The following is a 12,398-nucleotide window of genomic DNA, read 5'->3' as shown; positions in this document are numbered from 1 at the left end:
ATCTCCTACGCGTAGTTTGCTCGGCTTAGAGAAGGGGAACTACGCTCCTCGCGCGCCCTTATCTCGCGGTTGTGAGGAGGCGAGGATCGTACGCCTTGGCTGGCCTCGGGCTTTACGTGGAACGATTATGCTGTAGTTACCGGGCGCACAAAGATCACTGCAATCATTGCAGTCTCCGTTGGCGAAAAGCGCGCTCTTTTCAGACTCAGCGAAGAAAGAAATGAGATGCTTATTCGCGTGCATCCGTACCTGTGAGTACGTTTCGTGTGTAATTTGTGCGCGAGAAACACGAGGCACGTTTCGATCTGCTTTCCGTTCTGCGCATGACCTTTCAAATTGTTGCTATTGCGTTATTTGTTTCGCCTTTGGGACAAAGCTATGACTTTTTTCATTCCAAGTTTCCCAACCGTTATGATTTGACCATGGCGATATTGTCAGACACAGGTGAATTTTACTGTATACGTAATATCAGGTATACCTGTACGCATGTTCATGGTCAATATAGGTGTTCGACGAGCGAGAAAGGTGGAATGCTACGTCACGATTTTAGCAAACCTATAGCGGCATGTGTCGCTGCCTTGAGGAAATAAGAGATATTTGTGGTAGTATCCGGCCACTCGATATTAACTGACGAAGGCTCGTAGAAGCTGCAAGGTCTCTTGAAATAGGTCGCGAAGGCTTGGGCGAAATGTGATTCAGAAGCTATTGTCAGCGACATGAGCATGGCGAGTAATGGGAACCGCGATTGAAGCGTGACTATGTGAGGAGGCAACAAATACTAATAGTGAAAAAACCAAATTTGATTTAGTGTCAAAGCAAGCAATAAGTCTTACAAATGAGATTTCATTTCTCCAACTGCATTATGTAGGTCTAATGAACAGAGAATTTATGAGGGTTTTTATTTTTTCGAAGAATGTTATTGCTAGCGCCCTCTGTCCACGCTATTTCTTAGTGCAGCATTCGCCCTACATGGGTGTACATGACAAGGCCCGCTCGTAAAACTTATCTCTGGAAACACACCCCTCACGTGTTTTAGTGTTCTGCTCTTGCTCGCGTTCTCTGTTGTGTGCGAAATTGTTAAATGCGTTTTATCCTTAATGAACGTCTTCATGCAGTGTTGAATAGATAGCCTAATGATGCGAGTTACATTTAACGCCGAGTGCTTTCGCCGGAAGCTGCGGAAAATATGTGCTGTACAAGGATGCAGACCCATGTCTTCTAGATAACAAACAATAATAATGGTTCGTCAGATTTGGGTTCACGTTAAAGAACCCCATAAATTCAAAATTTCTGGAGTCCTCCATTACAGCGTCTTTCATAATCATATGGTGGTTTTAGGGCATTAAACCCCACATATCAACCAACAAGAATGGTTCGGAATACACTGTTCACTGGACTTCCATCCATCAGAATGTCTACAGCGCGGTCTCTTTCTTGAGCGCGCAGTGCTTACTATTCGCGTTATCGGTGAACAAATTGTCAAGTTATCTATCATGGTACCAATCGAATGTCTTCATGCGCATACAGAATGACAATTCAGCATATTGCAAAAAAAGAAACACAACGCAGGGAGTTGCGCAGAATTTTGTGTTCTTATTACCATTTCGTGCAGTGTAATGAATTTGAAATATTGTGGCGATAAAATAAAACTAAAACATCATCATTTTTGCGTGACTAGGCATCATTTCTTCCTGTTAAAACAGAAGATCACAAACATTGTGCCTGCTGAAGAACCTGCGATGTGTGAAACAAATAAGCCACGCTGCAGATATCACATGTATACGTTGCTACGCTGTTGGTTGCCTTAATCTATCGGCGGAAGAAGCCACGAACAGTGAATAAAAGTTCGTACAATAAGTTTCCCTCTAAATTCGAGGCAAAGTGAACGGTAGTACAGTTAAATATCATTATTTGTACATGAGTTCGTATTAGATTAGCTGGTGTTGACTTGAAGTGCACTCGTGGATGACTCGCCGGTGATCGCCTTAGCACAAGTCCTTATCGATCAGGGGCCCATGACAAGTAGTTTGAGATGAAATTTTGTGCAAGTGCACAAAAAAATGACGTCGCTTGTTTTTGAGCTTTTGCATCACATCCGCTTCATTTTTCTTGCACCGGAAGTGTTCCCTCCGCACAGAGATGGCGCTAAGCCACATGAGCAGCTGGTGAGCTGCCATTTTTTGAACGCATTGGCTTCTATGAAACTTCGCTACCAGTCTATGTATACATTGGAAGCTGCACCAAATCTAGTTTGGGTATATTAAAGTACCTGGTTCGTGCGAGAAGACGACGCCGTTTCGGAAATGGAAGAAAAGCGCATAAATCGCTTTTACTACCAAGACTTTCCCGGCGCAAACTGGAGACCGACTCGGTTGGCTTCGACGGTGCCAAGTTCATGCATGTGCTCTGTCTGTGGCATGATTCCGACGTGGCGGAAGAAGCTGCCATGTTCGCACGTCCTTTGTCCTGTTTGCCACGCAGCCAGCTCCCAAAATGGTGCCGGTCTTTGTCCCTTGGATAGGCAGCCATTCAACAAGGCGAACAGCATCAACCTTCACTTACCCACCAAGGAAGTCCGCAGATTTGAGGTCAGTAGAAGTGTCTTGTTTCTTGTTTTTTTCAGAAACTACATTTATTTGCACCGCTCTGAACGGCAAAGTGGCTGATATTCAATTTCATATGTTAGTTGTGATTAGGCTTCTTTCGTAAAGCTTAGTGCCTAATATCTAAAGAGTTTGAAGAAGGTAGCAGCGATTGGTGGTAGGATTTGTATTTCAGTGTGACCTATAGTTCGCTTTACGAAGTGCTGTGGCAGTCAAAAGTTTTGAGACCACGGGAGCGCGTGGTGGCGAACAACACCACAATGCCAATTGACGGCTGCTTTTGGAGCTGGAGAGAACGCACGGCGCACTCGCATAACTTCGACGCACGCAAACACACAGTTCAGCGATGCGAGGCACGACCAGGGCGTTCCAGCGGGCAGCGGGCGCGTGATGCGACAAGCTGGATTTTGCATCGGCGACGTTACCTAGACATTACCTACATCGTCTACGTCGAAGAACGTAAAACGTGCTCATATGCGCATGCGTCAAGGTGATTGGTTGTAGTTTCAACACAATGGTACGAACCTGGCGTCGCCTACTTTTTTTTTTCACCGCCGGCTCACGCGAACGTTAAGTTGGGCTATGAAACATTACCTGCGAGCCTCCTTGTTCGTTCGCTTGAACTGCGTGCGCACCTTGGCGCCAAAGAAGGTGCTAGGTGCTACTTGTGCAGTCACAGTGGAAGAGCCGAGCGATTTGTCCGAAAGATAAAAAAGCGCAACATCAATCGGGCCAGCGCCACGGGTTTCGTCAAGGTGGTGTTGGTGGGAACATAACCACTCCTGGGTTGTCGAGACTTTCCTGAGTTGTGGTTTTACTAATTTCTGTTAGGCCAATTCAGGCAAACGTCCAGATGGGGCTGCACAAATCAATCAGCCTTCCTCACATAAGGATTGTTATAGCCCGAGAACAAAATGACGACACAGAGACAAGGACACGAAGGACACGAGCGCTTCTTGTCTGTGTCTTCGTTTTGTTCTCGCGCTATAACAATCGTCATGCCATACCAACTAGCCCAAGCTGCCACACTTCCTCACAAAGTTCCGCGAGCAAGTTTATTGATCGGTACCCATAAAACATCGGTCTGTCATTACGGAGCAGCACCGAATATACACAATTGTGGTACCATAATGTACTTGAAAAATTAGCTTAATTACACTATCAAGCATAAATGGCTTAGCCCCTAGTAAATGGCATTGTAGAGACCAAGGTACAGCATTAGTTTATTATGTAGTACGTACTAGCCAGGCATTCTTAGTTAGCACTGAATGTCCGGACTTGCCGAGCTTAACCTTACTAGCTAGAATATGTATGGGCCTTATGAAGGCTCCATAGTTTTTACAATTGTCTTAGTTGGGATATTAAAATGAGCGCTGAATATGCAAATCACCTTTACAAACATTGGGTAAGCCCTATACGTCCCATATATTTTCTGCCATCTTGAGGTAGCATTTTTTTATTAGTACGAGAACCATCTACGCAATACATATACAAATTTCTTGGAAATATTACGCTATTTTCACGGAAACAAATATATTTATATCTGGCTATATTTAATTTTTATCATTTTTTTCTGCTACGAGCTAAGACAGCACCTCCTGTATATATATATATTTTCAGTGCCTGGGCGAACGCTCTTCACGCCATCTAGCGCGCGCTCTGCGCCTACGCTGCCGCGTAAAGGCGCTACGCGAGCAGACTACGAGCAGCTGGCATTGAACAGCCGCGCGTATTAGGAAGCTCTCGCATTCATGTTTTCAAGTGAGCTGATTAGCGTTCATACTTGTCGCCGGCTTTCACATATACAAGGGCGAGGAAATATAACACGAACTTATCGACGCACTCTTTTCACCGCATTCTGATAGTGGTGGCAACAAAGAGGCGCTGCCCCGCCACGGTGGTCTAGTGGCTAAGGTAGTCATCTGCTGACCCACAGGTCGCTAAATCGAATACCGGCTGCGGCAGCTGCATTTAAGATGGAGGTGAAAATGCTGTGCACCTGTGTGCTCAGATTCGAGTGCACGTTAAAAAACCCCAGGTGGTTGAAATTTCTGAATTTCTGGAGCCCTCCACAATGGCGTCGCTTATAATTATGTGGTAGTTTTGGGACGTTAAACCTCACGTATCAATCAATAAACAAAAAGGTTCATAAATGTTGCAAATACAATACAGCACCTATTTGCAACATTTATGAATCTGTCTTTTTATCAACCATCCAAGTTAGAACCGCTTAGAAATAAATGCAAAACAGAAAGCAAGGTGGATACAGTCTGTCTGCATTTCCCACTACGCCCAACGTACAGCGGTGTGCACTGTTAGGGTGAACACGTGAGCACGTGGCCGCATTTCACGCAGTGCCAGTGTACTGGCGTAGGTGCGCATTGAAGCGTAGCGACGCAAAACCACACAAACAGATAGGATCTGCTTTACGTCACCGGCTACATTGCTTGAGCGCGCCATTACGTAGTAGCCAAGCGTCAGGCGAGAGCATTTCTCTTCTCACAGAATGCATACGGGTAACTTGGATATGGGGAAGCTTTTCGCTCCGCTTGGTCCGTAAATATCTCTCTATGCCTAGGTGTTGAGTTGTTTATCCACATGAAAGCTTGTTGCTTCCCGGTACATGCGTTGTCCGTGAAGTCTGTGTTCACGCGGATGGTGTTCTGCCGGCAAGCTGTGTATTAGCGTGTACTCTTGTCACGCTGTCTCTCTCCGTCTGTTCCAGTTTTTACAACCGTCGAACGTTTCGAGATCGCTGGTTGCTTCGTTGCTTTATTTGAAGGGCCTCGCGATTTCTGATGATCGCGTAGGTGAACTATTCGCATGTGGGTATGCACTTGCAATAGGTGGCGGATCTGAACGAGGCCAGCTTGCGTCCTAGACTCCGGGACATGAGTTTACAAGTAAACAGTAAGATTAATAGTAATCGATAGCATCTATCGATTACTATTCCTGCAGCCTGAACGCAACCCCACTTGAATATGAACGGTCTTATAAGTATCTTGGTGTTCACATTGCTAACTTGCCGTCACATCCAAGTCTAATCGCATGCTCGGCGATTTAAAACGAAACTTTCCTGTAGCGCCGACTTTTTCAAAGAAACAGCTGCACATCACCTACATATATCTTTTACTGGAGTACGCCACATGTGTATGCGATCTCGGCCACGTAAAACTAGGTAACAAATTGGAGGCAGTCCAAAACCGTTCGTCACGTTTCACTGTTTGCAGCTATATTTGAACGTCTAGGATAACTACGGTGAAGAACAGGCTTAATCTTCCTCCTGCCCCGCCGCGGTGGTCTAGTGGCTAAGGTACTCGGCTGCTGACCCGCAGGGCGCGGGTTCGAATCCTGGCTGCGGCGGCTGCATTTCCGATGGAGGCGGAAATGTTGTAGGCCCGTGTGCTCAGATTTGGGTGCACGTTAAAGAACCCCAGGTGGTATAAATTTCCGGAGCCCTCCACTACGGCGTCTCTCATAATCATATAGTGATTTTGGGACGTTAAACCCCACATATCAATCAATCAATCTTCCTCCTCTTGTGATGCGCAAAAAAAATCTATCATAATCGCGGTCTAAAATCACACTTGTCACAGCCTGCATCTATCATATCATCCCGCATAGATCAATCCCACAAAGTGCATATTTCTTGAAGTAGCACCGTCACATTTTCTAAGTCTATCGTTTCAAATCATGTCGCGACTGGAATCTTCTGTCAGCATCAACCACCAGTATTGCTAAGCCCGACGCATTCCGTCATGTCTTGACATATTGCACGTAAAGTACATTACCAGTGGCGCACGCGATAGTACCTCATTGTTTTCCTGACTTGTATTTCACGCCGTATTTTTTCTCGTGTTACTAATATTAAATTTTTTATACCTTTTGTGCATTAGCTGGCTCATTAGTTGTATGTTTCACTTTTCGCCCCTTATGCTTTTGCCGGCTTTCGTTTGTTTTACTTTTGCCTATTTCGATTTTTTTGTTTTATTACTATTGAAATATTTGTACTTGTGCGTTGGCTGACTTTATACGTGTATGTTTGCTTTTGCTCCTCCCCTCTACAATGCTTTTGTAAAGCCCTGAGGGTAAAATGAAATAATAATAGTAATAATATAATATTTTCATGACGCGAGAGACCACGCGGTGACATGTCTACTCTGGTGGCGAAACGCCGCCTTAACACCGACACCCACTTTCCACTGAAATCCGTTCCTTCGCCCGGCCTCTGCAAAAAAAGGCCTTGTCTATACTTCGAGGTAATTTACATGATTGAAAATTTGTAATACAGAATTTCTAAAGTGGATAATGTCCATTCTGCATCAATATTCTTGTATGTATTTATTCAGAATACAAGAAAAGTTAATTGCGCTCCGAGCCACAAAAGTGTCTTTGCATCGTCTTTTTAGAGTGTAACTGCATTGCTACAACAATTACTCCCCAAAGGATCAATGACTCATCCTTTAGGGAGTAACTATCAGGGGACGAACTGTTATTACTCAGTACCTTTGAGGCTCAGAATTGGGTGCTAGTTAAAGAACCCCAGGTGGTCAAAATTTCCGGAGCCCTCCACTAAGGTGTCTCTCATAATCATATCTTGGTTTTAGGATGGTAAACCCCACAAATCAATCATCATTAATCAGTACCTTTGAGGGGCCAAATGTCGGGATGTAAGAGTTACTCCTTCAAAAGAGAAATTGATTAGGCCCTCTTTTCGCACGTTAACTGCACAGGAACGAACTGTTACCCATGATGGGGCTAACTGTGGCGTCTTCTTTATAAAAGAAACTGATTTATTATAATAAAGGCGGAATTACCGTGAAATCAGAGGCGTACATACGGATTTGACAACTTGTGCTTCGAATTATTTCGCAGAAGGTAATTTAAAAAATAACTGTATAATTCACGACAAATACACGTGACTCGTATTCGTGACCATTCTATTGGCATTACGTACGCTCATACGCTCATAAAAGCCTTGATAGTTTCCGATAAACAATTCTTATTTGGGCATCTCTGAAAACAAAAGTTTTTGAGCAGGTGTACTTTCTACAGCTAATGTTGATTGCCCACCGAGTTCACCACATTTCTATGGCCAAGCCATCACGCGTGTAATTTTATAGCGGACAGGGTAACACTCTCAACGCTGTATAGTGCGAGCTCATCAATGACGAGGGTGCTGTTGGTGAAGAACGTGAAAGTAAAAGAAGCGGTGACCTTATACTTGTCAACGACACTCAGGTGAAATCACGCGGAGTGATGGCAGCCTTGTTTACACTCGCGTATGAAGCGATATTCAAGTCGGCGCGTAGCATTTCAATAGCGTAGCACTTCATTCTAGACGTGGATCACGTTTATGACAGCGCAAACGAGATTCAGTGCACCACAAGAGACAGCAATCGCAACCACGTAAGAAAACCACATCCAAAACACACCGCTACACCATCGAAAAATACCTCGCCAGCAACACGACGCCGCGCATTGACGCAGCTTGAGCATGAACTATTTTTTTTTTGGAGGAGGCGGAAGGGGAGCTTGCACAATTCCCAAATTTGTGTTGTACAAACAACATTTCATTTCGCTCCCGGCATAGTTGCCGTAGTTTTCATGACCGTTTACACTTCAATGAACTCCTAACCATTTATTTCTTTCGGGGACTATTGGCTTACGTGCATGCTGACCTTACCTTCGAAGCCGCCATAACGCCGAAAAGATCCATGCAGTGTTGTGCGCAATACCAAAAAATTACTATATACGTTACTCATTACACAAAAAAAGGAACGTGTTACCGCCCTCCGTCACCTCCAATAAAAGGTCATTCGTCACCGCCACTGAAAAAAAAAGTAACAGATGTTACCTCTGCCGTAATTTCGCAATGATAAGCGTTAATCAACAAGTTTTTCTGAGAAATCTAAACTAAGACTGTTTAAAAAGCGAACTAACGCTTCACAAAAAATGTCTAACTCAAACAAGCATTATGCCGAAATCGCGCAATTCACGAGAATTATTTATGCCTAAATTTAATGCGCCAGACCTTATCAATATCATATAAGCCCAAAAATGCATGTGAACTTACGTGTGACGGCATCTGAATATGTGACACACGGGAAAGCAATTTTTCTCAATGTGACATTATACATGATATGAGATTCAATCACCCACGCTGTCACCCAAAAAAGCATCGCCAAACTGTCCAGAAATTTACAGCGATTCGCCTTTCAGATCATCAAAATCAAAACCGGTGGTCATTGGCTTGCAAAATTGCGCAGAAAGTACCAGGAGCAGGTGAGGAGGCCTTCATTGGCGCCTTGCTTTAATTGCTAAACATTTCTTTCTGCGCTGAAACTTTATGCGTACTTTTGCCATCTATCTATATATCTGCCCACCTACGTGGTGGTACTCTACCAAAATTGCTATAGGAGGGTAAGATGGCTTGATGAATACGATTGGCTGGTCATCACACGAATGTCACAACCCCGATATGCACATCGTCAAACTCTTTTCGCCAAACACTGGCATGCACCTGTGGGCGGGTATTGCCACTGGTATGTGCCACAGGTGATTGACGCTTCATTTTTACCCAGAAATGACGAGAACACACGTGGGTAATTCTAACGGAGAGCGTAAAGAAAAAGCTCACATTGGCTACGTCGACCCGCAGAATGTAACCACTGTTTGTTACGCCTACCAAGAACAGCCATTTGCTCAAACCATGGCACACATCCGATGAGCAAACTGGCTGCCAGAAGCAGCCCACAACTTTTTAGGCGCTGCGCACAAGGGGCAGTATATGGGACACCCCTAAGCAGTGGCAAGTTTTATATCGGTCAGTCGGGACGTTGCATGAATGACAGCGTGAGGGAGCATGGCAATAGTTTATGCAAAAGTGATTAAAAAGGGATTCTCAAGGAAGGCAGGCGGGTTAGAGGGAGACAGAAGGTTAGGTGGGCTGATGAGATTAAGAAGTTTGCGGGTGTAAATTGGCACCATTAAGCACACTACCGAGGCAACTGGCGGAACATGGGAGAAGTCTTTGTCCTGCAGGAACGTAGCCAGGCTGATGATGACCATGATCATGTGCATCTTCCAGTCCATTGTAAATGCTGCGGATGTATGGCATGAATTGAGCAAACTCTGCTTCTTGGTAAGAGGCTCCGCCGCGGTGGTCTAGTGGCTAAGGTACTCGGCTGCTGGCCCGCATGTCGCCAGATCAAATCCCGGCGGCGGCGGCTGCATTTTCGACGGACGCGAAAATGCTGTAGGTGCATGTGCTGAGATTTGGGTGCACGTTAAGGAGCCCCAGTTGTTCGAAATTTCCGGAGCTTTCCACTACGGCGCCTCTCATAATCATATGGTGGTTTTTAGATGTTAAAACCCACATATCAATCATTCAATCTTGGTAAGAGTAACAAACAGCTTGTGAGCTCTTGAAAGCTTTTATTATCAAAAAGAAAGGGCCCGAATATATCTGTGATACATCTAATATGTTGTATTCCACAGAAACTCAGTTTTTTGATAACTTATTGCCGTAAGCATGACGCTGTAAAACGCTTGTTGGCTGTGCACGCATGCGTGGAATGGTCTTCTTTTCTTTCCAGTGCGTTTCTTAGGCTGTAAATAAACAGTTGGTAGTTGGCACTGTTGCTTCTTCTTTTCTGCTCTTCCTGTCTCGCGAAATGTTTTTTGCGCCTCAGTCATTGGCACTACGTACGCAACAACTTGCCAAAAAATAAGTTGATGAGGAATATGTGGTCTTTCAATACGCTGTGCTCAGCGAGTGAGGTCCTTTTTCACTGTAACTTGCGAACGTAGTCCTTATGTGACCACAAGTCTCGGGGAAGTTTCTTACTCCCCCCCCCTCTAGAACGAAGTGCCACAATGAACACGTTAGGTAGGCTAAATCAGCCTTAGCGCTTGCCCTTCGAGCAGTCTGTCTTCCGGACACAGAAAGGCCAGGTGCCAGCAATTAGCTCCCTGCTGTTCACTTTTGCGCTGTACTGTGTAGACATTACTTACACTGACGCTACTGGGGTCGCCGTCTTCAGAAACCCGCTGGTTGAGATTCTTCGCAAACTGTTCATGACTGTTCAGAGCACTGAACTGTGATGTCCGATGAGTGACGGTGTCCTTTGCTTCCCCTTGTCGTGGCAGGTTAACAAAAGAAAGAGGGATGAGTAAAACAACGCATGTAACGAACGACTCTACCACCCCCCTGCATTTGACATTTTATATACGCGCGTTTACACCAGAGCGACACTGACACAACCCCGATGAAGAACGAGGCAGACGCAAATGGTTGGCCGACCTGTCACACTAAGTCGACAACGACGTTTCAAAAGACAGCAAGTCAACATAGTGTAACATGATGATTGACCAAAAACACCAGCAAAACGCATCGGCAGACCTGTCGTCGAGGTGGCGTCGGGAGATCTACGGCTGAGTGAAAATTTGTCTGTCTTTGCTTCAAACGACCACGGAAGAGGAAACCTTTGGGGGAGATAATAATGCCCCATCCGGGGCTTCCGCGGCGCTAGAATAGACATCTTGCGCACCTCCATGGCAGTATTTTCTTAGTTTCCGTTTTGTGTCTCCACACCCCCGTCTCTCGACGCGGGGGATTTTGGCGGGGACTGCACCGCGTAACCAAACGTTACTAGAATATCCCCAGTTTCATAGCTCCGTATATCCGCCAGCGGCGGAGGATGGGCGAAACGGCGGTCGCGAAAACTAGCGGCGCTGCAGTCCGATTTTGCTCTACTCTCGGCGCAATGTCTGCTACGGCGGCGTACCACGGCTGTTAGCTGCGCTGTTGCTGATGGTGACTTTCTTGTTGTACTACTATCAAACATAGCTATTGTTCATGCTTCGATTTTACATTCTCGCGTGGCATTTTCACACTGCTGGTGTGAATACGCACAAGGTCACTTCTGTAGATTAGGCCGGATCCGTTGCTCTTTGCAAGCTGGCTAAGGATCAATGTTCTCCCTATATTTGAGCTGTCCGCATAGCGTTTCCCCTCGAAGTACGGGAGGATATACAAGATAAAGGAATTTTCAGCATAATTATGACGAGTGCTATCATTTCAACCAGAGTCGTCTTGCATAGACAAAAAACTGCCCAAAACGTCTGTAAAAGCCTCAATAAGGTTGCCTTACTGAATACAAAAATGCTATAGAAAAAGAGCACTCATATTTTCTACTAGTTACAAAAGAGACGTTCTGGAAAAAAAGTAACTATGCTATACGCTGTTCACTAGGCAAGTTTTCGCGACGCCTATCAATCGAGAGCAGAGTGCGAGTTGTTACAGCAACTTCCCCTTCTTGCTCACATTTACACGTTTTCAGAAAGCTCCCGATGTAGTAGATGTTCTCATTGATATTGTGTATAACCTAAAAAGCGAGGACTTTCGTTCATGCAGTAGAATCTCTTTAACGCGCGCAATTTTAAGGGGTAGACGCCTAGATCTGCACCAGAAGTCCAATTACTTGAAATGCACAACGAGTGCGTGTTTAAGCCCCGCCCATTACAGCGCCTTCAAACTAATGTTCGCGTGTTGCCTTACGGACGTGCAGAAGGCCTTTCGTGGATTGGCGTAGTTGGCACTTAACGATTATACTTTCAATAGACATTATACGATAGTGTGAAAAGCCTAGTGTTGCAAGCACAGTCGTTCGTTTTGACATGGCATAGTTGATGCATACACCGAGACCTAAGCTAGGCTAGTTATGGGCCTTTTTCGGGAGACTAGTCTGCCCATGCGCAGCGGTGGTGATGTCATGCGCGCCATAATTTTTG

General features: G+C 45.2%; 1 protein-coding gene across 1 annotated transcript in view; it reads left to right on the top strand.

Annotated features, from left to right (window-relative positions):
• Positions 1-2,185: 2,185 nt before the first annotated feature.
• The window catches only part of LOC119161084 (uncharacterized), a 31,153-nt gene continuing 20,940 nt past the window's right edge, over positions 2,186-12,398 (top strand). Inside the window, exon 1 of the mRNA XM_037413414.2 lies at positions 2,186-2,588. Coding sequence (XP_037269311.1) covers positions 2,304-2,588 — 285 coding nt within the window. The 5' untranslated portion in view covers positions 2,186-2,303. The remainder of the gene's footprint in view (positions 2,589-12,398) is intronic.

This window comes from Rhipicephalus microplus, chromosome X (assembly GCF_043290135.1).
Source record: "Rhipicephalus microplus isolate Deutch F79 chromosome X, USDA_Rmic, whole genome shotgun sequence".
NCBI classification, from domain to species: domain Eukaryota; kingdom Metazoa; phylum Arthropoda; class Arachnida; order Ixodida; family Ixodidae; genus Rhipicephalus; species Rhipicephalus microplus.
This window is presented reverse-complemented; position numbering and strand designations above follow the sequence as displayed.